This window comes from Filicampus tigris, chromosome 9, assembly GCF_054856515.1.
Source record: "Filicampus tigris isolate MCC_2025a chromosome 9, RoL_Ftig_1.0, whole genome shotgun sequence".
Lineage (NCBI taxonomy): Eukaryota > Metazoa > Chordata > Actinopteri > Syngnathiformes > Syngnathidae > Filicampus > Filicampus tigris.
Genome location: NC_141225.1, coordinates 20,958,280 through 20,985,046, shown reverse-complemented (window position 1 = coordinate 20,985,046; position 26,767 = coordinate 20,958,280). Strand labels below are relative to the sequence as shown.

Sequence of the window (26,767 nt, the reverse complement as noted above, 5' to 3'; positions counted from 1 at the left end):
GGATGATATTATTCATAGCTACCTGGCCCTGGCTGAAAAAGTACCTATTCCCAATGTTAAATCGGGAATCAACTGTGGCTAATCACAGTTTTCAGAAAGCTGATTTAATTTTCACTGACCACAATCTGTCTGACAAAGTAAAGTTGGTCAAAAGATGTGAAAAAAAGAAAAAAACTGGAACTGGAATTCAAGGACAGATTAGAAATAAAGTAGTCAGTTTGTGACCTCAAGCTGAATCCCATTTGGATTCTGCAGCAGAACAGCGATCCAAAACACACCAGCAAGTCAACTCTGAATTGGTTAGAAAAAAAAATGAAGGTTTTGCAGTGGCCTGCTCAAATTAGAAATTCTGTGGTATGACCTTAAAAAAGCTGTTCACACAAGGAAATTTTGTCAAGGAAATTTCTATAAAAACACTTATTATTTTTCTAGGATTATCTGCAAGACGCCAGGGAGTCGATTAACAGGGACAATAACCTTCAGTACTAAACTGAAAATGGCAAATGAACGTGTGATACATGTGAAGTACGCTTGCAACAATGAGTTGTGGACATTCATCTCTTTGTATGAAAGACCATGGTCTGGAGAGTAAAGATAAAGAATATTAATACCGCTGCTTCCATTACGAAAGTTGAGAAGAGTGAGACAGAGCAACTGACGTTCTAGTTAAGTCTGTTTTATTTACCGGTTAATTACAGTATAAGACAATTTGTGGCATTTTAATGACAGTAAAAAGAATGGAAAGCGGTACGTCCACTGTATACTGTTTGTTGTTCAAAGATTGAGAAACCGGCATACTCCACATACAAGGAGTCACTCAAATGACGTCAGGCTCTCTAATTAACCGAGCTAACCATGTGGGTTACTGTCCTTCCTTTTGTAGAGGCAAAGGGCAACAAGGCATTATACAAGACACAAATCAATCAAAATGTACTTAAAATCCCACGGTGTGGCCATGTAGCCAACCTTTCTTTCCATATAATCTGTCAGAAATGGTGACAGAGGAGGGTAATAATGGAGCCCACTCAACTCATCTGTCAAAGCGAATCCCCTGAGCTACTTATAGAGATCAGGTTACGCAAACTGTGATGGGAGCAGCTCATGTGAGAGAAGAGGCCGATACAACAACCCCAGTGGAGAGATGAAAAAGCAAATAAAGGTTTATAGCATGTTACCGAGTTGCGTAGGTAGAGGAGTAAAATATTCCTGACAGTAAGTGCGTCCCTGCAGATTCTTCCTGAGGGTTTTCTTTTTTTTTTTTCGATGCTATTGCTTTGTTTATGTATTTGTCTGTGAGCTGAATTCCTAAAAAAAAAATATATACAGTGTATAAATAAAGCACATTGATTTTTCCCAAACTTGGCAGAGCACGATGCCCATTCATTTCAGGGGTTGGAGTCGTTTTTATATAGGGAGAGTAACAACATTGCTGAACTTTATTTTCTTACTGAGTTTCATTACCACCCACTCCTCCCCTCAACCATTTAAGTTAATGACCTTCCCATGCAAACCACAAAGCACTGTGATGTTGGTGTTCTGACACTTTTGTTTTTAGATGGTGTTTCAAATGCTTCATTTATTAGCAACACCAAATAAGTTTGCTTGTTTGATATCTGTTTGATATTAAGCAGGATTGACAAATTTCCAATTAGCCCACAGAACAAATGGTTCAAATTTGAATCCAGATAAATGAAGGAACTTTGAGATATTTCTTTTCAAATGTACTTAATTCGACTATGAATAATATACAAAATTAAAACATATCATGCAGTGGTCCTTAGTTCATCTATTTTAAAACCGTCAGCAAAACAGGCGTCCGTCATAGGCGGATGAACGGACCGGTCTGTCACATAGGTCCGGTCTGGTCAGGGGGTATATGTGGTGCTTGTCCAAAATCATGGAGATTTGTTGAAGCGAAACTTCAACAGCTTACCGTTCAATATTGGTCAACACTAGTCTCTGACAGCAAATAAATCTGATGGTAAAATCTTTGGAAAAACTGATTCAATAAACGCCATGGTAAGTACTGTCTGTGTTGTGCATTTATCTCTGGATTATAAAAGGCCAACACGATGAAGGCAATGGATTTAGTGTTGATGAAGGCTATGCATTGCCTGGACTTTCTAATCTATACTTTTTCCAAGGATCATTGGACAAGCTTAACTGAGTCTTGTGTGCAGAGTAAGTGGCAATTTAAAATAATCACAGCACCCACCCAGAGGGGGGAGGTTGTTGTTCACTTGATGAACAAAGCCTCTCCCTCTCATCTGGCCTCTCTCATGTCCTTCACCCTCCTCATCTGCCACATGTGCCCAAGCGCAGTTCGGGGACACTTGCCTTACTCCCCGGTGATGCCACTGCACTGCTCTGCAGGTTTCAGAAGAGAACAGCGACTGCTCAAAGAGCTATTCGCTGGTGTTTACTGTTTTTCTTGAGGTGTGCTATGGGAATATCAGGAGGAGTTCCAGGCTAAAGGCTGAGTTGACAGTGACTCACTGTGACTACTAAGAATGCAGGAGAGACACGTCTCCAAATCCCAGCAGACATAAGCTCAGGCAAAAACAAATCTTTGCAAGCCATCTTGCTGTGCTTTGTGCTTAGTCCCTTATATCCCTCTATTAACTGTCTGACACATTCATGTAGATGATGGAAAGCATAGCTTTTGGGGAAAGCAGCTTCTGTTCCTGTCGTAAATAACGGCCATGGCCTATAAAAGCAGTGTCTTCGATGTAACTGTTGTGTTGTTGCCATTCATTTCAGAGCCCACTATCATCACCACTCTGCCTGCAACCCTGGACGTGACTGTGGGTGAGAGTGTGGTCCTACCTTGTCAAGTGAGCCACGATCCCTCACTGGAACTCACGTTCACCTGGTTCTTCAATGAGCAGCTCATCCATTTCGGCAGCCATGGGGGATTTTTTGAGAAAGTGGGCGGTGTAAGTTAAGCTGCGAAATTTTAAAATGGTAATAAAATGTGTTGATGGATAAATGTTAGAGGAGTTAAAAAAAAACACACACACACACACACGAGTGCTTCATGAAGCTTCATTTTGCCTTCAAATCAAGGATGATGAAACGTTCTGACGTTCTCATTACCGCATGACTATAAACTGTCATTTAATTATATTTGATAGAGATGCTACAAAATTATTTAAAAAATAACTAAAGACGCGGTATGCAAATAAATGCAACATAACACATCAGAATCAACAAATGCATGCAATGCAACAGGCTGTATTTGCATCCATTTATCTACATCACCATAAAACACCGTAACTGAATTAATTTCAAACTAGAGCATATTCCTCACTGGTTTCTTCCCCCAATCTTTCTTTTTAGTAGCCGGAGTAGAGTGCAGTAATTACATGTCAAGGAAACAGAAGTGTAGGTGCACTCCCCTAAATTGCACTGTACTGGCTTAATAAAAGACATTACATTTGTTTCTGACCTCTTCAAAGAATGATATCGAATAGGTGGAGACACTGAACTGAGGATTCATTGGTATCTTTAGTATTATTCTCTGGCCTCTTTTAGCATAGTCATAACAAATTCAGCCGCAGTGCAGAGGGAATGTTTGTATCAAGTATTATTTATGGCCAGAAAATTGCTGCCTGTAGTTCATTTTATTTTATTTTTTCAAATGAAATGTACACACCCATCCGCCATCGAGACTCTAGAACCCTTGTTGTAGTTCAGAGGGTGTGTAGGCAGCACACACCAGACACGACTGTCTTATTTTTGAAAGTCTAGCCTTATTTTAAAATCTGTTGGAATAGAGAAGAAAAGCAAAACCAGAAGGGGAACCGATCTATTCTCTCTTATTATTCTGCTATTGCCGTTTAAAATAAATACACGGTGCGGGGTTGTGGTGCTGAGAGATTGCAGTCCACACCCAATACACAGATAAAACCACTTCACTGAATTGTTACTGTCATTGTGCCACAGCTTTCCACTGTGTCCAATTTATTACCGGACCGGCTCTGCTCCACTCTGTGATATTGAAAAGGTGGGAATTGCTCCCTTAAAGACCTAACTGCTTCTTGTAGCCGAGACAGACCTACAGTATATGGGGATCAGGCTGTTTGTGCTTGTACGTTTTCTGTAATTAAAGTCGCGGGACAAATACATAGGGTGTCCTTGCAGAAAATGTAGGAGAAAAAAGTGGATAGAGGAATTACAGATTTAGTTTTCAAGTCTAACATGGAAATGAGGTTTGTGCTCCCATGCGGCTGGATTGTAGATTTTAGAGCGTAATAAGGAGATTTATAATGTGCATCTGTGTCTGCTTGTGATTTTTATTTGAATGGCAGCAGCATTCGGCAGGAGACATTATGATTCGAAACATCCAGCTGAGGCATGCTGGGAAATACACGTGTGCTGTGCAGACGAAGGTGGACAGTATCTCTGTTGCTGTTGACTTGGTTGTCAGAGGTAAGCAAAACTAAAAGCATATTGTCCAATTTAACTCTCTATGAGAATATTCCAAATTGTAACTTGTTACATGTCTCGGATGATTTTGTACAAGAATTAATTAGTGGTCAACAGCAGAAGAAAGTGGAAGACACTTAGGGGGTCAGGTTTGCTGGGCTGGCTTATGCCTCACAAATTAAATGGAAAGGTAGAATGAGCGGAAAATACCAAATAGCAATTTATCTCTTCTAGGTTTAAAAATTTTTACCGTCTAATTTGATAGAATAGCTCCCAACGGTTTCAGAGCAAATCGACTTCTTTACAGTGGCCGTAGGTGCTAAAAACCAATGTGACTCTCGTCGTCATCTCTGTCTCTTCCTAATTTACATTCCCTCTCCCATTTTCCATCTATCTGCTTCCTCCTTGCTCTTGCCCTGGTTATGCCATCTCCCAGGTCCCCCAGGCTCCCCTACCAGCATCCAAGTAGAAGAAATCACAGCTACCACAGTGACTCTATCCTGGAGGCCTGGTGCTGATAATCACAGTCCAATTACCGCATACACCATCCAGGCCAGGACACCATTTTCCCTCGGGTGGCAGGCTGTCTCCACAGGTAAGCTCTCTCCAACCAGCCGTGCCCTCTTCCAATCTCACCGAGGGGCCTGCTCTTTATTCTGGCTCTCCGGTGAGAATATAGGAGATGTAATTTTTACCCGATGTCCAAATGGGGCTCTATTGTAGCGTGACCATTGGCCACTATTTTATCAGACTCCTCGGAATCCTGAAACATGAATCCCATCCTGATTATAAAGCCAGTGCAGATTGTGTCATGTGATGTTAAATGATAGCACTGATGGATAGTGTTTTCCACCCCATATCCTCCCTAATAGCAGCACCCTTAGTATCCATGCCTGGCTGCAATAATGGAGTGTATTCTGTACTGTGCACCTTGCTCCACTGATATTCTGTGAATTAAGGACAATTTCACCCAAAAAGAATGAATTAGCCTTATTAATTAGTCTGCTTCACTGTTTTATTATCTGTTGAGATGCAATGTGAAGTATACAGCAGTCTTTGGGAGGGATTTTCACCTAGCCAATGTTGGCTACATGCTGTGGAGCTCCTCACCTGTCAGCATTACAGCACAGTTTGAAGCTGAGGCTACTCATAAATTTCGTATCAAGTTTCTTGATTCTGAAGGGAACATTTGTTTCATTGCAGTGCCCAAACTGGTAGGTGGCCACCGTCTGACAGCCACTGTAATTGGCCTGAGCCCTTGGGTGGACTATGAGTTCCGAGTCCTGGCGAGCAACATCATTGGGACTGGCGAACCCAGCAAGCCGTCCAAACAAGCCAAGACAAAGGCGACCTGTACGTAAGAAACTCTCTACCCGTCTCTTCTTTGTTTGTTCTCCTGAAAACATTTGCATATTTTTGGTTCTCTACTCATTTTTCCAATCGTCTTTTTGTTGGACAAGTCGTTGAACGATGAAATGAAGTTCTTGTTGGACTCACACGATCCCTTATAGTCCTGTCAAAATATTGTAGAGTATGTAGCATACATTCTGAACCCCATAGCAGAGGATGGACAAATGAAGCTTCATGAAGCACTTATGACTTATTGACTCCGCTAAATGGCTCTCTTGGTTTAAAAATGCTGTGGAAGTGTAATAAATTTCCATTGCACTAGCCTTTATCTTTAAATAAAGGGCACCATCTAGAGGAGTAAAAAAATATCACAAGTGCTTCATAAAGCTTCGTTTTCCCATCACTAGTCCATAAGTATCTTTCACACAGCTGCATCCAGCTCATTCCCTGTCAATGCCACGACCATAATGTCCCTGCGATAACAACTACTGATGATAAGGCCAGGTTGTACTCTTCCTCTCGCTCTAATGGGATAATCTCCAAACCATCCAGGTAGACTCAATAGGCTAAGTCATATAGAAGGGCGGATGGTCCAACACTGGAATTCTAACAACAATTTAGAACAATTAAAAAAAAATAGAAATATATACCCTGATGCCAGTTTGCTCGGTTCCATCTTCCGCAATGCCAAGTGTGACAACAGTAAAACTAAAAGAGCGACTCGAAAAAACTACACATTTTAGTATTTGTTTTACCATTTACACTTACATGACATTTAACCACACAAACAGTGTTATTTAAAGTATTACCTGTTCAGGATCTATGTTTCAAAGACCCCAATTCTGAGAATGGATTCAATCCATTTGTGTTATTTATTATAGGGGAAATACATATACACATATATATGGAAATACAAAACAAAAGAACCCCAGAACAGATTGTTGGAGTTTTGAGAATCCACTGTAAAATCATATTCCAGACAACTACAGATTTAAAAAATATGTTTTAAAATGCTCTTTCTCACTGTCTGACACAAACCATGTCGGTTTTCAACATCGCATCAGCAAGGCTAAGCCAATTTCTCTTTTTTTCTCCAGCTCCGAAGGTCACTCCAGCCAGTGTGAGCGGTGGCGGTGGAAGTCGTTCAGAATTAGTGATCACATGGGAGGTAAGCAAGCACACTAGGTACGTGTCATGGCGGGGTAATATTTGCAGACACTGTGTGGTCTTTAATGTAGAGCAATGACTTGCTGTCAGTGTAGAGGAGAAATTGTTTCATGCTTTGAAAGAGATAATTACATTCATTTTGAAAAGATAATCAAATTTACTCTTTTGTAACCTTTTTCCAAATGGTATCCTTTCTCTCAGTCTTACATCAAGGCAACTTTAAATCCTGTTACAACTCAGGCAGTTCAAAGTAATAAAGCCCCTGCTGTGAAATGCCTCAAAGTCATTGCTAACATTTCATAATGCACAAGTTTAATTTTAGGTATCTGCTTAAACAAAGCTTCTGTTCTGACGCAGCCTTGAAAATAACTTCTGACATTCAACACCAAAATTATAAATTATACTTTGCCTTTCCACTTCGCGCATTTAAGCTAAATCAAAAGAAAAGGAACAATTGAAGTCACTGGTTGTTGTCTCTATTCCTGCGGCGACGTCTATTGCTGTGACCCAGCAGATACCACATTTTCCTTTTGTGCTAATATGTATTATGTATTAAGCACCTATTGAGTTTAGTCCACCAAAATGTGTCAAGTTTTAAAATATGAAATAAATGTTAACCGATGTGCCACATTCTGTCTTGGGCGTCAGCTGAATTACCTAACGATCGTTTGAGTTGCTTGGCTGTGTTTTTGTCGTAGCCTGTTCCAGAAGAGCTACAAAATGGACCGGGGTTCGGCTACGTTGTGGCTTTTCGACCCCACGGTGCCACAGGTTGGATGCAGGCTGCTGTACCCTCAGCAGAGACGTCCAAATATGTCTTCAAAAATGAAAGCATCCAGCCCTTTTCACCTTTCCATGTGAAGGTCGGCGTGTACAACAACGAGGGAGAAGGTCCATTCGGACAAGTCACCACTATCTACTCTGCAGAGGAAGGTGAGATATTCTGCCTTCCATCTTACTTGTAACGCTTTACTGGCTAAGCTGTGCAGCTGTTAATGTACTGTATCTGGTCAGAATAGTGGCTCCGGTTCAGAGGAAATACATGTTTCTGGTCTTCTGAAAAAAAAAAAAAAAAAAAAAATGAAAGTAATAACAGCAAAAGACTTTTTAATGTTCCCACTTTGAGTGATCATCAAAACTGAGAGCTACTTCTGAAGTCGTTATGCATCAACTTCAGAACCCGGCCGAGCACCCACGAGGGTCCGTGCCAAGAGCCTCTCAGCATCCCAGATTGAAGTTTCATGGAAAGCTCTTCCCTGGAATGCCAGTAAGAAAAGAGTGCTGGGCTACGAGGTAAACAACGATCATATACTGCGTCTCGTTTACGCTATACGTCTGCTTTCAGTGCTTGCAAGTTGTGTGTGTGTTTGTATGCGGGGGTGTATGTGCGCGTTTGTGTGCAGGTGTGGGGAGGGTTGAATCGTGTTCTCCTTCATTATTGATGAATGTCTTAGGCTAATGTACAATACCTTGGGCATAGGAGATAATAGCTTGCTGCATGCATAATGGCCCAAGCTCATCCCAAGGCTTTGGGGTTTACCTTTTTTTTTCTTGTTACGTTCCCAAGTGCTGTAACCTATACTGATTACTGTACTTCCGCAGGGCTTTAAGGAAAAAAAAAACATTCCCTTTGAAACCAACAACACTGTTTCATGCACTGCTCTTTATGCTCATTTGGCAATTGCCATTTTAATTCTGATCGCCTGCAACCTAGGATATGATGAAAGGAGCTACTTTCTTCCACTGAGTGCATGAATATAAATTGTTGACCACCAAAAGTCAACAGAGGAGCAGGGTCTGAGCAAACCATTCTTGCAAGGAAAGTCAAATTATATTTGGGACATGAAGCATGTCCGCTGTTTCTGCCCTGACAACCACAGCGACAAAGAAAAACCTGTTATCAGTATTTGTTGACAGGGAATTGTTGAATATTTTGTTCCTTTTATTTGTATGGGCCTTTTTTCACATCACTCAGTTTAAACTACCACACTTGTCCATTTGACGCATGTGGATCGCATTGAGCATGGGGGAAAAAAAGATGCACAAGACTGCATCTTGCGTTCAGTTGATTTCCTACCTACCAGTTGGCATGTTGCTGACAGGGTGTAGCAGAATCTTTTGAAAGTGTCTTGTTTGAGTCTATCACTTGTTTTGCCTTGTTGATTCCCAGCTGCGTTATTGGAATCGAAGGGAAAAGGAAGACACGGCCAGTGTGCAAAGAACTGTGGGAAATCAGACATCAACTATTATTCAGGGTGTGGAAGGCAGCACCACATATTACATCTCGGTGAGAGCGTACAATACTGCAGGAGCCGGTCCTTCCAGCACCTCCGTCAACATTACCACCAAAAAACCACGTGCGTAGCAAGTCTACTTACAGCGATGCTGGTATCTACTACACCTTTTGTTCAGCATGAATAAAACCTGTTGGTTTTTTTTTGTTTTTGTTGTATTTTGTTCTCAGCACCAAGCCAGCCTCCTGGTAAAGTGATGTGGAACGCATCCAACTCCAAGATCATATTAAACTGGGAGCAGGTTAAAGCCCTGGAGAATGAGTCGGAGGTCACAGGTTATAAAGTAAGCATCCTGTTGTTGGTTTATTTTCTCTTTCTGCAGGTCATCTTTGTCATTGTGCTTTTTTTTTTTCAACTCATGACCTGGTTAAACTGTGTCAGGTGCTGTACAAAAAGAACCCACACAGCCATCCCAATGTCATGGAGACAAACACCACCTCGGTGGAGCTCTCCCTGCCCACTGATGAGGATTATATCATCCAGATCAAACCATTTGGCGAGGGAGGGGAAGGCAGCAGTAGTCGGCAGATCACCATCCCAAGGATACCAGGTCAGTGGAGAGCTAGTTTGTGTCCTCTGTTCTGAGCTGCATTATCTGCGCCCCTGCTGACTGCCTGAACAGAAGAGATTAGTGATCATCATCCGGAGGAGCACAGAGAGCGGGGAAAATAAAGTGCTACCCGAGACCTTAGTGTCATATAAACACCATAAGGAACAGCAAATTATTGTATTACAAAATACAGTGTAACCTCAAAAGTGAAACGCATTGTATTCCAGAACACGTTGACCTTCAGTTGGTCCGCACTCCCACAGGAACATGGAATAGAAATACTTGTGATATTTTTTCATCGCAGTGGAAATGTAATAGATTTCCATTGCACTAGCCTTTATCTTTAAAGATACGATTTTCTAGGGGAGCCAAAAAGGATCACAAGTGCGTCACGAAATGCATTGAACAATTGGCATTAGTGATGCACAAATAAAGCTTCATGAAGCACTTGACTTCTGATCATTTTTGACTCCTCTCGATGGCACACTTGGTTTGAAGATGCAGTGGAACTTTAATGCATTTACTACATTCCCACTGCACACGCCTTTATCTTTAAACCAAGATCCCCATCTAGAGGAGTAAAAATGATCGCAAGTGCTTTATGAAGCTTTATTTTCCCATCACTAGTCACCAGAGCTGGGCATTTTACTAAAAAATAGCCGTCCGTCTGCGAGTCCCGCTAAACTTTCACCTTCTCCCCCGCCCCCGTTGCACCCACCCCCTTCCGTGTTTAAAGTAAAAATCTATAAAACTCTTTTTGCACAATCCGTCAACATAGAAACATAAAAATAAAGCGGATCAAAACTCGAAAGAGTAAGTCTAGACAGTTCTTTTATTTAGATGAATAAAATGCTGAGTATTTTGCCAGTCTTTATCTTTTTGTTACCTTTTCAGGTCCCAATGCAGTCGGCTCAGCATCCAAGGTCTCCACTCTTTCAGCCCTCAGTACAATAGCGCTGTCTTTCACTGCGCGGACATCTTTATGACGAACAGCTTCTGGCAGACCTTGCATCTGAAGTGAAGACAGTCTACATCGGAACACAGACAGACCTCTCTGGTGTGACTAGACCCATTCATTTTGATTTAGAGGCTAAAGGAATATGCCGATGAAAATACAAAACATGCCACTGGGACATTTGGGAAGGTTTCCTCAGCGGCACCTCGGCTACAAGAGGAAGATGTACAGATGTCATGACTATGTTGTTACCAAAGCAGCTTTCATAAGAGGAAAAACAAAATGTTGTGTGTGCATCTTTTTGTATGACATTCCAAGCTTTATTGATTTTTTTCTGCAGTGGAGGCATATTGGGGTGAGAATTAACAGTATGCAAGATCAAAAATTCCCACTAGGTGGTGAAGAATGACATTTCCCTGTCTAATGAGATGACTTGTGTTGTTCTCTTTTAGTAAACAAGACATGCTAATGCTTTACCAAACCAGTGAAGTGTGTAACCCAACAACGCGGTGTCATATACAAATAACATTATTGTCACTTTGATAAGATCATTAACAATATGAGCATTTTATACAGTACGTAAATGAAGTGTGTCCGCTCGAGTTGCACACAAGATGACTATTGCTTTCATGTTCGATACTCATCACAACACCTTTGGAATACGCTTTAGTGGCATTACTGTTCTAGATACGAATATAAGGTCGATCTGAAAAAAAAAAAAAAAAAAAAATCCAATGAACAAGCTGGAAGTAAAGGGTTAGCATGCAAAGATTTTAGATCCAGTCTTCTTTGGTAATTGAACACCTGTTCAAGTTAAAAAAAACATGCTTAAAAAAAAAAAAAATCATCATTGTGACAGTTGCCACCAGCAGCAGCGTGCTGTCTCTTCTGGGGTCCTCTCCTTCACTGGGTGTTCGGACCCTTGTTCCCCTTTCTTTGGGTTAACCCTGTGTGAATAGCTATTCTTTGCCTTCTGTGTGCCTCATCATTACTTCAAAATCCTCAGGTCCTTCAAGAGCCTTAACTTATCATAATGTATATTGAGGACAGTAGAATCGTAAAGCGATGATGCAGCCGTAGTGACGTTTACATGCTGCTGTTTTGACAGGCGCCGATGGGTGTCAGCTTTGGGAGTGTGGCGAGGCGGTTGAGAGAATGGGAGGGGGGGTTTGAGGGCGGGGCAGGTTGGCAGGCGGCTGAGTTCAGTTGAGGGATTTTGGCAATATGAGGCCTCGTGCATTTTTATAGTTGAGTGTTTAAAGACAATGCTAAATGACAATGCTGCTGATCGTTCCTTTTCCCCGCTCATTAGTCTCCTGATGCCATGTGGAACGGCTGTGCAGAGGTGCTATACAGCCTGTATGTAGCTCTTAGGGACGTGTAACTGTAAGCTACTGGGTCTTGCGCAGAATCATGCATCAGTGAATATGTAATATACTGTTTTGTACACTTCAAATCATTTATATGAAAAAAAAAATGTTTCTAAAAAAGATGCCGTACTTGGTTTTTACGTCTAATTCTGTTTCATACTGTTGCTAATTGTTGCTCAGCATGACTGTGCATACTTAATCCTCTCGCTTCTGACAAAGTGACTTAAATCCAGGACCATGCAGCATTCATACGGTTCATGCACGGTAGAGATTCGTGTATATTGTACGTGTATCCTGACATCTGAACAACCACTGGCGCCAAGCCCATGCTTCTGTCCAAGTCAACCTCTCAGACATGTCCTGTCTGCTCAACACGAGGGCTTCCTCTCTTGCTTTGTTGTTTATATTGTGTTAATAAAGAATATTGATTTATACAACAACACCAGACTGTTTGTTCTTTCCTCACCTCGCAAGTCTAACGCAAGTCTAACGGTGCGAATAGGAAGGATTATCTTTCAGTTGGTATTTTCACAAATGTGGAGTTAGAAATGGGTGTTTGCGCCGTTGTGGGTGTGAACACAGCCAACTTTCTTCTTGCCAAATGGAAGTGGCTCCTCTCCTCTTTAAATTAAGCACAGAAGAGGTGCACACGGTGGAAGCAGAACTGACTCGCCGGAGTCCATGCAGGCGATCAACGCACGCAAAGTACGCGCAAAAATAAGTTCATAAGGAACTGCAAGATCTCCACTTGCGGATAATGTAAAGTTGGCCAAGGTGATCACAGCTCACCGCTGCGAAGTGGGCACTTGGAGACCACCAAATAGTTAGATTACCCTGAAAATGATTTCTTTAAACTCTCTTATTCATTTTTCTTATGATGCAGCATGTTAAACATTATATTTTTAAGACTATTGGCGAGTGGTCGCTGGAATTGAACACCTACCTCGGCAATGTCTTTTGTATTGCACAAGGACCAACTGCTCATGTCAAACTTTATAACTAGAGGCTTTTGGTGTTGTTCTGTGCACCTAAACATGACGTGACATCATTGTTTGAGGCGCCGGAGAATAATACATTTATTTTACTCATCAATAACTGTATACATTTTATCCTGCTCATCTAAAAAGACATATGTTCAAGTATTTTTATTATAATATTTCATTTTCATCATTTATTTTGCGTCACTTTCAAGGTGACTCAGCTGGGCGGTAGGGTGGTGCCCTAGCGCCCTCTATTGACGAGCCGCCACTAGTTAGATTTTTTAAATGTTAGATTATTGAGTATCATTGAAAACACGCATACTTTGCCAATCGTATGTGCGCTACCTACTCACTCATGTTTCCTAAATGAGAGGAGATTTTTTTTTCAACTATTTAAAACTGTTCCCAGTTGTCTCAATAAAATGTGCCTGCAAAGTCTGTCACATTATTTGATCAGAAAGGGAGAAACTGAACTATTAGTTCTCAAATAGCTCAGAGTCTGAAAAGAGAAGTAAGCAGCAAAAGATAAAGTAAAAGCATCCTGTGTATTTTCCCTCACGAAGGTAGCACTTCATCACCAAGTTGCTAAATTACACTCATATACAGTCAGTGGGTCTGTACACGTGGCGCATACATCGGCCAAACACGAATAATCACCACCTCAACAACGTTGCCAAACATTTGTATATGTGGTGGTTTTAGGACGCTAAATGGCTCTTAGCAACAGCGTATCTGCGCTCACCCTGCAGCTCTGCTTACCTTTCGGCACTGACAAGATAGTTATTGCGTGTAGACCTTCCTTCAATTGATCTTTGCCAAGCCAGGCTGCCAAGTCATCAAGTCATCATGTTAAATCAGCCATAATACGCCATAACAATTCAGAATGGCTCACTTACAGACTCGTTTCCAGAAATGGCCAGAAAACAAAAGATTGACTTTGTTGTGTAATTTCACACTTGATGCGTGGGGCAGATACTCTAAGCAATTGAAAAGAACATTTTCAATATGTCCCTATTAGGATCAATTTAATAAGCACGCAGTTTAATATTTTTGCACTTTCTTTGAAAGTTCACAAGTTCAAAAAAAATTTATTCATATTGCTTTTTCAGGCTCTCAAATGGTCACGAAAGAGTGTTCAAGTAGTGTAATTTAATATTAATTAGAGGCTGAATTTAATAAGAAAATACAATAAAAATCAAAGCTGCCATTTAACAATCGCTCTTAATCTAATCTGTTACCTGTCAAGACACAAGAGCCTTCATTACACATTCAAATAGGTTCAATTCACGGTCATTTGTTAAGATATAGTGTATTTAAATAAGCTCTCTAATTACTGTCGACTTCATTTCTTACACGTTAAGTATTCATAATATGCACTAGGTGACGCTCCAAGCACGTCGGAGTTTTTGAATCAGACTCCAACTGCATGTACTCAATTAGGCCACAAGATGGCAATGTACCATCATACAAAAGTAATACTGTACTCCTGTATTGTATATTGCTGGTAGGACAGTAGACGCTTGACGTCAGATATTCTTGACGGATTAATCGCAGTAAAATGTACACACATACACACACACCCGTACGCACCCACACACACTCGCACACAATTTCCAAGGTGTTTTTTCTTCATCGTGATTGGTAAAGTCATATCTTGTGTGAGAATCAGAAACATACTTCAAACCATACTGAGACATTTATTTATGCATGTATGTTTTTCATTTTAGACCGAAAGCAAATACAGCACATACACACCACCATGCACTAGAGGAATGTATTACAAAAGCATTGGAGAATTGAAAGTGATGTTTGCTTGATGCTTCAGACTGAGCAAAGTTTATTCCCAGAATCGGTAACCTACTAGGCTGATTTTCTACCTCAATTGTATACCATAATACATTTCTGCATCTTGCTCAGGACTATACGGTTCCAATTTTGAAAGATGTACGTATTGTCACACCCTTTCCAGACAATTATGCACTTTCAAGGTTAAGTAGCTCTTTCTTTGCCTTGATCATCAGCACATATAGAATAAAGTGGGCCTCTGGCTCTTGGGAGAACAACTCCAAATATAAGGCACCCATAAATGTGACATTCCATAGACATTCCAAGTGCGCTGTTGTCTTTTCATTGAAACATAATCTCTTATCCCTTCACAACCTGGTGCATTAAAGCCTACTGTATATCAAGCATGACATTGTTTACAGGATAACACTCAGAAATATGAATATTCATAAATAGATAAGTAACATGAGTTATAATAGTGTGTGTAGCCTCTCACCACTTGTTTTACACCATCAGTAGTATGACCATTATTCAAGCAAAGACATTATTTTGCCAACAGTTTACAGTTTAAGTGCTGCATTTACTAGGTGCATCTTCGTATACCTATTCTTTCCACACATACTAAATTATATATACTGTATAAATCGCAGTTGACAGTTTGCGAAAGAACGCGGACATTGAAAAATGACCCAAAAAATAAAAAACACCTCAAAAGCTATGGTGGGTCTGTTTGGACTATCACTGACTGTAGCTTTTTATACGTTTCAGTATGCATGACAGTTCACAGTTTTCTCCCTTTAAGAAGACAGATAAGAAAAATGGTCGCTTATTGCAAATCTCTCAAGCAGTACACTGCTTCGGTTACCAGTAGCAGAAGATTAACATTGACAGTAAAACAGCTAACATGGCTCAGATTCTATCTGTAGAATTCATGTGGATGATAGCAATGCATAGTACAGTATCAAAGGTAAGCCAAGATATGCTATTTAACATTATGACTATTTTCAACTGGGACAGAGCATAGACCTCACAACTCCAAACTGCTTTACAATACCTTCAAAGCAAAAAAAAAAAAAGAAAAAGTAAAACCTTGAAAACCTGTGACTTCGAAGTTTACAGAAATGAAGGGAGGAGGGATATGCTTGAGTGAATCAATGCAAACCTATCAACAGTTATGATGAAAAGTTGTCGAAATATCCAACCAGTTCATGTAACATTAATTCAATTCAGGGTCTTGCGAGGGCCTCGAGCTTTACGGGTGAAACGTTGGAATAACATTATGGATTAACCACAAGTCAATTCACAGGGAAACTGAATGGAGCATTGAGTTGGATCAGTCCCACAGCAGATGCTTGAGTCTGAACTACGTGAACCACGACACTACCGATTACTGTGTTTGATATTCATAATAACACAAGCATTTTGTTCTCTTGTTCTTTGACCCACAAAAGTCAAAAGATGTCTTTCCGCTTTGCAATCATCTGGGAGTTTTGGTTCATTCTCATGTCATCTTGCTTCTAACACAAATTTTTACTAGAAAGCCAAATGCAAACAATTAGCAACAAGGCAATACATGTTTTGTTTTTAGCTTTTGCCATTGGTAGAATAGTTGATGCAGCTGTTTAAGACCGCAAATTTTAAAAGGCATAAAAATACCACAATACCTTCTAGGACAGTGTTTCCCAACCTTTAGCAAGCAAAGGCACATATTTTACATGAGAAAAATCTCACCTCACACAACCACCCCTCCCAAAAAGTCTGAAAAAAAATTTATACTTAAATAATGACAGCTATGCAGGATGCTTTCTTCCATCTAGTGGAGGAGGATTTAATTGGCACACCAGTTGATCCCTCAGGACGCATTTATTTACCACAGCACAGTTGTCGGGGATCACTGTTCTAGGATATACAGTAGTAGTTTATCAGCATGGTGTTTACAGGCCTTTGTGTCGCCCTCAAGTTGCTAACGTAACCAACTGTGGAAGAACTATGCAATGGATACACAAAGTTTACACACTGTTCAAGTGTCGGGTTTGTGTGATGTTTTGAGATCACGTGGGTGCCGAAGTGCGCATAGCACGATGCTGCGGTCACCATGCTTCACTGTAAGTATGTTCCTCTATTGGTGACAGTAATGAATGAACATCGCCGGACCACGATACATTTTCCCCACATTTTGTTACGGTTTAATGTTACCAAGGTTGAACTTTTTGGCTATGATTCCAAAAGGTTTGTTTGCTCATCACCAAAAGAACACAAGTGAAGCATTGTGGTGGCAGCACATGCTGCAGGGTTGTTTTTCCTCAGATGGAACAGAGACCTTAGACAATGTGGAAGGAATTATGAACAGTTCAAAACAGCAGTTGGTGTTAGCGTAAAACCTTCAGGCTTCTGCTAGGGAGAAAAACATGTCAGAAAAAGCCTACTAGAACAGCTGAGAAGAGAGAGTTCATCAGAGGCAGTCTAAATGATGGTAGGTGTGTGCTGATTTCCATTTGTTAATTTGAATGTGATTGGTTTGTTGTGAAAGCAGTTACTCTATGAGATTTTGAACACTTTTTTATGTGCCCTCTCAAAAAGATCAAAACAAAACATCAAATTATCTTGTACAGGTAATTTGTCACATAACTTCATCACAAAACGCTGGGGTTGGAACAGTGGTGTGTAGACTTTTTATAGCCACAGTACGTACTGCCAGTCTGGATAAGAGAACATTTCCAATTCGGCCAAGTAACATTTTACGATTTGCTGTCACACACAGCACCAAACAAAACCTTCAAGAGTGACATTTCAGGATGTTTACAACCAAAGACTGAAATGCCCAAGATCACAAGAATAACATTTATACAATAATGGATCATGTAAACCAAAGAAAGTGTTTACTTTCCAAGTAGAGAATAAAAAAACAATAGCATAAACATTCCTGAAACATATCATTTATAATAAATTGGCTTTAAAAATCCCACACCCAAAACAGAGCATTTAAAACAAAGCATTGATGGTGATGGCAGGGAATGGCAAATTGTCCTCATATTTTGGTGGCAAAGCTGAGTCCCACATGAATGTCTCTCTTCTGCATCCGCAACCATCCGAATGTCTCCACCATCCTTCGGCCCAAAGATCTCTTGAGATTTTCTCACAATTTCCTCTGTACCACCTTGTTTTTTGTTGCTTTGGATTGATGAATTATCCCAACAAAGTGTTTTGTTTACCACAATGATATTTGTATAATTATATTGGGTTTTTTTTTTTTGCTTTTGTTTTTCAATTCCCTCTGCTGTTTTTGCATTTGAATCATGCAGGTTATAATAATCTGATAATATACATGTTTACTTATATAGCAACACCGGGCATATGTTTGATTCTCTACGGATAAAAATATTAAAATATTGTAAGACAGCTGAGAACTCGCAGGTGACACCATCCCGCACCACCAGGGTTACGCGCCTTCTTTCTTTGTTGCATTTGTTGCTTGTACTGTATGATAATAATAAAAAGAATATGGATGTAGCACAGAAAGGAATTATTTTGAAATAAATGGTTTTGTGGCAGGAGTGTGTGCAGTGAAACATAAATACAATACACTAAATCCAAACAAGGAAACCGTGACCCAAAACTATTGGGTCGAACCAAATCATCCTCAAGCGGGTGATCCTTCCGGGGGCGCCTGCAGGAACGGGAGTCCGGATGAGGTCAGAGGGCGGGTCACAGCAGGTTTGTCTCAAAGAACAGGGGAGGTGGTCTACTGCATCACAATCTGTTCTCAAGTGAGGACTAGATCGTCCTCTTACCAGGTTCGTGACATGCTGCACCAGGGGCGGGTCCTTTCGTGTCCTCCGCCTCGGGAGCCACTTTGGCCAATCAGGACTGTAACTAGAGAACATCGCATTGACAAGATCAATCAATGACCCTTGTCCAATTCGAATATTATAACTTGAATGTTTGGTTTTCCTCTACCTTCTGTTGTAACTCCTCAGTGGGAGACTCGGTTTCCCTTATAACTACTGCTTTCGTCACAAGCATGTCGGGGTGCTGCTGCTTGGCCTCTTGTATTGCCATCGCCAGGGCCTGCATGGGGCAGAAGCCATATCAAGGTAATAGGTCAAGAAGTTCTTCGGTCGGCTGACTATCACGAGTAATCTGCAATTACGATTCCTCACCTGATGTTGATCGACGTCGTCGTCTCCAGTGATGATAATTCTTTTCTCAATTCTGGTCTCTGAGTAGCCACCTTTGACCGTCTGCACCATGCATATAGAAAGAGGTTATTCGTTTTCGCATGGAAGTCGACTTGCTCTTTAGGGATTACCTTGGTAACTTGCGTTGTGGTTGCAGTGGTGACACTTTCTGCAGTGATGGTCAGTGGCGATACAATGGACTCATTGCCTTTAGTGCAGGCTTTTACCTTTATGACACATTTACAGTATAAGTGAAGAGGCATTTTAAATGGTGCGACCACTCAGCATTCTCAGAGTCGCAGCAAAGTCACAAAGCAATCACACTCACAATCAGCTTTACAGACAATTTATAGGTAAAGGTACATGACTTAAAGAAGAAGTCAACCCCAAAATGTTCTATACAGCCTTATTAGTTTAAACGTGATATTATGATTAATATTGTGGTTGTGGAATATGAATTAAGCAGCAAAAGTCATCCGTTTTTATTCATCACAGGGGGCGGCCATTTTGTCACTTGCTGTCGACTGAAAACGACATCACAGTTGCTCAGGGCTCAGGTAACATCCAATCACGGCTCAGCTTCAGAAAACAGGTGAACCATGATTGGTTGTTACCTGAGCCCTGAGCATCAGTGATGCCAGTTTCAGTCGATAGCAAGTGACAAAATGTCCGCCAAATGAGATGGATAAAAACGGGTGGATTTTGCTTATTTAGGGTTAGGGGCACATGGAACATATAATTGGAAAGAAATGTTTGGGTTGACTTCCACTTTAAAGATTGTGACCCTAAAAACACACAATCCATCTCACTGATGAATAGTAATTTTGTTTTATCACATGCTTACCGGTGATCCATTTTCTTTAAGGCTAACAGGAGTATCTCGGGTGAAGGAGAGTCTCTGTAAGAAGGATACAAGTCTTCTTCAAACATATTACTATGTTAGTATGGACAAACAGTTTTGGGCACAGTTGTTAAATAATTGTTGGCAGGGACACGCTGGGACCAAAATTTGGAGTGGTCCTAATCTGTTATTCGCATAATTTGTAAACATCATAGCCTGAGTTCATTCAGGTGCAATATATAATGTAAGTTTCCAGTTATAGAAGAAATATGAGCATTAGCATTTACAATGCCATTCTATGGCACATTGTAGAATTAACATCTCTCTCATTATTATCTGATATGCCAGAAGTTTGGTTATAACTTTTGGATTCGTAACGAGGTATTATGTGCTACTCTCGAATCTATTATTATTTATTATGCTGTTGGGGTAAAAATAACACAGATGGGGGCTAAAATGGACCAATCCACTACTTGGGTCAATTTGACCCAACTTTCTGGGTTGTTTTTGCAGAAAACAGCCCGATGTTTTGGGTAGTTTTATACCAAACAACCCCAAAAATCGGGCTGTTTTGTACAAAACAATACAAGAAGGTGGGTGAAATTGAGCAAATTTGTGGATCGGTCCATGTTTCATCCAAAATTGGGTTACTTTTAACCCAACTGTTTTTAGAGTGTAGTCTATTCTTCATGACTAACCATAAAAGGTTCTCACTGAGCTGCATGGACTACACTGTCAAGTCATTAAAGGACATTCAAAGGCATGTGTGTCATGTTTAAGGTCATCCTCCAACAGGACACTTTTCCTTCAGTCTAAGAGCAAAAGCTCTCCTTGACATGCAGACTGCAGCAGTCAGGTCTTGAAGCTACTTGTTGACATGACTTGCCTCCCTCTGCTGGTACAACTATGTCAATACAACTCATGTGTGACATGACCGCCTATGACGTCATTCCTAAAACTGCACATTACATAACGACAACAAATAAAACGTTTTAAATACAGATAAAATTCAACATCACTGACAGACACTTTGCAAAGAGTTGATATTATTTAACTCAGAAGCAATCAGCAATGATTTACCTGTGGTGAAACAGTTGTGATGGGCGCTTGAACTTCTGACCCGTTTGTGTGAGACTCTGTCTTGGAGTCGGCCCTCTTTAGCCTCTGGGCCATAGTCACGGCACTGGGCTCTCTCCTTGCCACTGGGGGCTGTGGAAAACAAAACGTATTCTGATCAAACAACAAGTTCTTCTTCTCATAAACATCAATTATTTATTTGGTTATTTAACGCAGGCTTTTTGCTTGCAACAAAATGGAAATGTAGCAGGAATGGAACCTAATGAATGAGACAAAAAAGAAATTAATTGAATTAAAAATCATGACAAAATCAAATTAACAACAATGGGTCATTGAATCAACCAGGGGGAATCAAAATGGAAATGTAGCAGGAATGGAACCTAGGGAATGACATAAAAAAAGAAATCAATTGAATTAAAAATCATGGCAAAATCATATTAACAACAATGGATCATAAAATCAACCAGGGGGAATCATTAACAGAAAACACCAACGGAGCAGGTCGGCCGAGTGGGATGAATCCACGAGGTGATGCTGATGAAGACTGAAAACAGTCAATTGTCTACCTCATGATACATTGCCTCCTCAGGAAGTTTCTCCTCTATGGGAGATTTGTCCATTTGTCCCATTAGACGCGCAGAGTAGAACCTTGACGTTTCCTCAAAGTCCTCCCGTCCCACCTCGGGCTGTCGCTCCTTCTCTCCCGAATAGGACGTGCCTCTAGGGATGTCCTCCACGCAGGAATGGAGGTCTGTTATGACCGTGAAGTCAACTTCAGCCTCAAGGCTCGATGTGGAGCTGACTGTCATACTGGAGCACTTGCGCTCGATGCCTAGATGGGCCTCCCTCATGTAGGCCACAGTGTCCTGCTCCTGCTCTTGCTCCTCCTCTGGGACTACAATCGTATGCGGCCTCCTGTCACTGAGCTCCTTCTGGGGCGGGGGGGTTATACAGAAAGAGTCGCCACTCTGAGATTACAGCCTGTGACTGCAGAGTAATGATAGCGATGGCATGTGATGGCCTTGAGCGCATGCTTGAATTCACATACACTGAACACTAGATCATAGAACACTGCGGTATGGTGATTGTGGTTTGAAAAGGAAGCCCAAAAATATTCACTATGCTATAACTGTAAATATGTATTTGTGAAAATTATCCTTATTGGGAGAAACCGTTTCAGCCAATGTAAATACCATATGCCGGAGGAATTTATTATTGCTAAATATAATGCAAATCAAAGCTGTAGTACATTGAGCCGAAGCCAAACGTGTATTGATGTGAATGTCATGGTTTTCATTTTAAGATGACGTCCTACTTATGATGCACTCACAGCACTTTCATCAGCAAATACTAAAATCCAATTTATCAAAAGACGGTTTTAAAGTCAGACACCAATAAAAAAGAAGTATAAAAGTAATAACGATTTTATTCCAAGCATCAAAAGTACCGGTAATCTTTTTTTAAATACATGTTGGGAGCAAACAGTATCATCTCACTAATAGCCAAATGCGAGACTACTTATTTTGAATCCGCACGTCCAATTAAAGCTACTTTGTAGATAGTCAGTGAAAAGGAATACATTTAAGTAATTTATAACCTCACAAAAGGAGTCTGCTGTAGTTACTTGGAAATCATGTAAGTGAAGAGATGGAGATGAGGAGTGAAACACCAGAAAATGAGTTTGAATACAAATGAATAACCTTGGAATCAAACGGCTCATCATAAACAAAGGGAGCAGAGATAGGCTCCTGCAAGTGGAAGCAGAAGAAACAACACATTAAGACAAGGTGAAGTGGAATCCAGCCCTGAAAAAAACACATTCTAGAACCCACTGACCAGGCCTCCAATACACAAGTGTTCTTGAAAAGGTTTCTGCAAGACGAACTGGCTCAAGTAAAAACACATTTGAAATTTGTATACAGTTGGCAGCGAGAAGGCGCATGAGCTTGAAAAAAATAAAAGGAACACAAAATCATCGCAATTTAACTCCAAGTGAATCTTACCTCTCTGGGTCAGTTTTCCAGTTAAATAATGAGAACAAAAGGCTAATTTAAAAAAACACACAAATTAATATCACTTCTTCAGCAAATTGGACGGACAAAAGGTGGAAAGGACATCAGCACGACATTCTCAGACTCGGCCCAAAAGCGCCAGAACGCTATTTGTGGACCACGATGCTGCATGGTCCTGGGCCATGGACCCCTTTTGGCGCATGCTGAAATGTGTCAGCAGATGAGAAATGTATTGATGCTATTGAGTCGCCTGCTTGTTCCCCAAACCTACCCCTCATCAAGTATCACTGCACCACTAACTTTTCAGGATCTGACTAATTCCTGGATACAGGTCTGGAAGGAGATCCCCCATGAGACTATCCGTGGGAGTATGCGAAGACATTGCGGCAGTGCATAAAACATATGGAAGCCGTAAACACTCCTGAGTCACATTATGAGTGTTATCAGTCTGCATTTCATTTTCCCACTTTGATTTTTAGTATGAATCGGAAGTCTTCCACTGGGGAATGACTTGGCTTTACATTGTTTGCTCTTACTATAAAAAAAGTGATTTATGTGTTCCATTTTTTTGAACAGTGACTACACATAAAAATGTCAAGTTTTAACATATCAAAATAATAGTTTCAAACTCAAGGCCCAGGGGCCCGATTTGGGCCGCAGCATCATTTTATGTGGCCCACAAAGGCTGATGTGTGTCGACTTCCTGTTTCTTGCTAAAATATTACAACTACAAATTGTTGACGTAACAGTAAGGAGGCACATGGGCTTACTCAAATTAGGAAAAAAAACATCCATATAAACTTGTTAGAAATAATAAAGGACGGACAAGAAAATCATGCAAGGTGTGCAACGAGTAGATTTCAGCACAGCAAAATAAGTGGATTCTAAAATAAGAAAAATAAGTAAATTGTGCTGAGCACCAAAATGACTGAGCGATTCGGTCAACATGTTGACAAGCGCACTACATTTATTTTTTCCTAATCCTGATTTGGTCAATGTTTGCTCGGGAGGTTGTTTGCACACAGATGGAAACAATGCAACACACCCCCATGCCTGCTTAATCCAATATATAATAAGAGTTGGACCCAGATGAAGAAGGTGGGAAATGATGAAAGCTGTCAGGTCTATTCTCTTCACTTTCTTTTCATTACAATGCCAAATGCGTGCATGCTCCTAATGATACCGACAGTGGGATGAAAGCACCAAATGGGAATGGCAGAGAGTTGTGTGTCTGGCGGCTCACTGCCTGCTGTGCTTTCACCAACAGAGGAACCTGTGTACTATAATCTTTTTATCCAGGTAAAGGTACAGAGAATAACAGATTAATGCTTCTCTGAAGAATCAAACATTTTTGTTTAAATTCTCTTGATCCTTTTTAATGTAGTTCTTCAGTGAACGGTGCCAAAACACTGCAATCATCTGCAGTGAGTTTAGGGAGATTGCTCTGAGTAAATGACAATTCTGTTTGACCTCTCTTAGGTAAATGTCTTTTTTTTATTTGTGCATGCAAATAGTATGCAACATGCAAAATAATAATGTTGCGTTTCAGCTTGACGTTGCAGTGGAAACTGAAAAAAATCCATCCAAGCATTAAAATATGAGTTTTAATTTTCTGCTACAGTGGAACCTCTAAAGATGAAAAGCTGTAAGGTTGAATACAAGGAATTTGACTTATCAATATTTGAAAAAAAATGTGGTTTAAAAGTGCGCAAAAATCCATGGGTTGAATCATCTCAGTAAATCTCTCAAGACTTTGACTCAATGAGCATAAGCAGGAACAACTCCACAAGAATGACTGCTTTTTCTTTCGTCTTTTTTGACAAGCAATCACAGACCAGTGATGGCAACAAGGACAACATGATGACGACTATCGAAGCAGAAATGGCACGGATTGTGATTTAGGAATGAGGTTCCACTGTAGCTGTTAGTTTCTTTGAGTTGACGATCGAGGAAAGCATGAATAAAAGCGTCATTCTAATGATTTCCCACTGCGTTTCCCACAATTCACAGGTGAGCGCCACAGCTTTACCAGACAGGGTGCAGTGAATGGTAGGCTGATACTTATAGAGGGGAAAATGCACTACTGGTATTTAATGTGCCATCCAGATGAAGGAAGCGTCATCTCTACTGCTCTTCACATTGAGTGAAGATGGATGACTGTCTACTGCACTGAGAGGCACTGAAAATGACCAAAACAAAAATGGCGTGCATGTCTGAAGAAGCTCATGCGATGCTTTACTTCCACTGACTGAAAAGCAGATGCCAAGCACAGTTACCGAGTGTCTCTTCTTGACTGCTTCCTGGCTCGTCTCTCTGACGGCATTCCTGCTGTTCCGCAGGATTAGTCCCGATTCCCGGGCCTTCTTGCTTTTGACTGGTGGGGCTGGAGGAATTATTTTAGGAAGAGGCGTGTTCTTTAACGCAAACATGGGACTTTCAGAAGGCCCTCGGCAGGGATGAGAGCTGTCATCAGGGTGCTCTTGTTTGGTGATTTTCTCCAAATTTGCTTCAAATGCTGGATGGAGGCTAGAGACATCAGTCCAGTTGAGATCTGAGGATCCCTCTGGAGAGCCGACCGACCAGCGGTATTCTCTTCTTAAGACACGCGTTTGTTCATCCTGTCCTGCCCTGTCCCTGTCGTCCTTACATGCGATGCTTTTTGATCGTTCTGGCTTTAGAGGAACGATCCTGGTAATTTCTGACTGATGGCTGCCGGACAGTCGGTGGAGTGACGTCCTCTGACGCCTGTCTCCAATTAGACTCTCAATATCCTCTCCTCCAGAACTACTTATCTTCCTCTCATGTGTCCTGACCTGTCGCAGTTTTACCTCTGCTAGCTCTTTATTGTCAATAAAGCCCTTTCCTCTTAGTTTCATTGGGCAATCCCCTTTCACGCTTGCTAATGAACTTTCGTGCTCTAAATTCCCAGGTCCATTTATTTCTGACGGCCCAACCTGGTTCAAGTTTCGTTTGACTGGTTCTGCATCTAGGGTGGAAGCGTCCTTGCTTTCTCCTGCCACTTTGTCCTCCAGTATGCTGTCTTCATAGGCCCTGAAAGGCTGATTCGTTTCTGGGTCTTTGTCACCTTTCACCAACGCCAACACTGCTGATTGACAATGGTTTCCTGATTCAGAATTTTTGTCGGAATTGTTGTCCAAGTCTAAGTCCTCGTTTTCTTTTTCAGAAGAATCACTATCTCCTTCCTCGTGGACAAGTTCCGGAGGCATTCCCAGGTTTAAGCTCCGGGGTCGCCTCTTTTGTCTCTGCATTGAAGATGTGTGTTCCTTCATCTGATGTGAGCCCAGCGCCAAACTGTCATTTGCATCAGCGCTTGAAGCTTCAGATTGTTTGCTTAGATATTTGTCTTGACACAAGTCTGCATTTGCTGATAACTGAATCTGAAAACGACCTTTGTTAGTCGTCCGCTGCTCATAGCAACCAGCTGCCTCTCTGGATGATTTTGGTGATGGAAATTCATCAATATGGGTTTTCATTTCTTTTCTGTCAGATTCTGTTACATTGATATGCACTGTCTTGGCAACGTTTATCTCTTTTTCCTGCTTATTTTTGTCCCAAGAGGAATCAGATGTAGGAGACGTGTTATTTTCTTTCACTTTCCAGTCATGGTCTTGATGGTAACTTTCTTGGTGTTCAATCAATACCCAATCCTCAGAGCCCTACGTTGGTATAGATTAAACAAAGTTAGACAAGCCAAATATAACTACCGGTACAGATAATACAATCTCCATGATTGATGGAAGTTTTGGTCAACATGATTCT

At 40.9% G+C, this 26,767-nt stretch overlaps 2 protein-coding genes across 11 annotated transcripts in view; one reads left to right on the top strand and one right to left on the bottom strand.

The window, feature by feature from the left end:
- The window catches only part of LOC147142513 (contactin-4-like), an 81,630-nt gene extending 69,074 nt beyond the window's left edge, over positions 1–12,556 (top strand). Inside the window, exons 13-23 of one of the 2 annotated variants that reach the window (XM_086040749.1) lie at positions 2,761–2,936; positions 4,314–4,431; positions 4,865–5,023; positions 5,632–5,781; positions 6,876–6,946; positions 7,644–7,878; positions 8,123–8,238; positions 9,116–9,302; positions 9,410–9,522; positions 9,621–9,789; positions 10,684–12,556. In XM_086040749.1, the coding sequence (XP_085896875.1) occupies positions 2,761–2,936; positions 4,314–4,431; positions 4,865–5,023; positions 5,632–5,781; positions 6,876–6,946; positions 7,644–7,878; positions 8,123–8,238; positions 9,116–9,302; positions 9,410–9,522; positions 9,621–9,789; positions 10,684–10,775 (1,586 nt within the window). In that variant the 3' untranslated portion in view covers positions 10,776–12,556. Of the gene's footprint in view, positions 1–2,760; positions 2,937–4,310; positions 4,432–4,864; positions 5,024–5,631; positions 5,782–6,875; positions 6,947–7,643; positions 7,879–8,122; positions 8,239–9,115; positions 9,303–9,409; positions 9,523–9,620; positions 9,790–10,683 lie in introns of both variants that reach the window. The other variant, XM_086040748.1, reaches the window with a different exon arrangement.
- Positions 12,557–14,771: 2,215 nt separating this feature from the next.
- The window catches only part of LOC147142512 (band 4.1-like protein 1), a 44,181-nt gene continuing 32,185 nt past the window's right edge, over positions 14,772–26,767 (bottom strand). For 7 of the 9 annotated variants that reach the window (XM_086039897.1, XM_086039903.1, XM_086039899.1 and 4 more), the window contains 9 exons: positions 25,264–26,664; positions 22,676–22,723; positions 21,542–21,907; positions 20,979–21,107; positions 19,902–19,955; positions 19,189–19,284; positions 19,040–19,120; positions 18,837–18,947; positions 14,772–18,752 (listed from right to left, as the gene is read on the bottom strand). In XM_086039897.1, the coding sequence (XP_085896023.1) occupies positions 18,741–18,752; positions 18,837–18,947; positions 19,040–19,120; positions 19,189–19,284; positions 19,902–19,955; positions 20,979–21,107; positions 21,542–21,907; positions 22,676–22,723; positions 25,264–26,664 (2,298 nt within the window). In that variant the 3' untranslated portion in view covers positions 14,772–18,740. The remainder of the gene's footprint in view (positions 18,753–18,836; positions 18,948–19,039; positions 19,121–19,188; positions 19,285–19,901; positions 19,956–20,978; positions 21,108–21,541; positions 21,908–22,675; positions 22,724–25,263; positions 26,665–26,767) is intronic. The other 2 variants (XM_086039900.1, XM_086039905.1) reach the window with 2 other exon arrangements.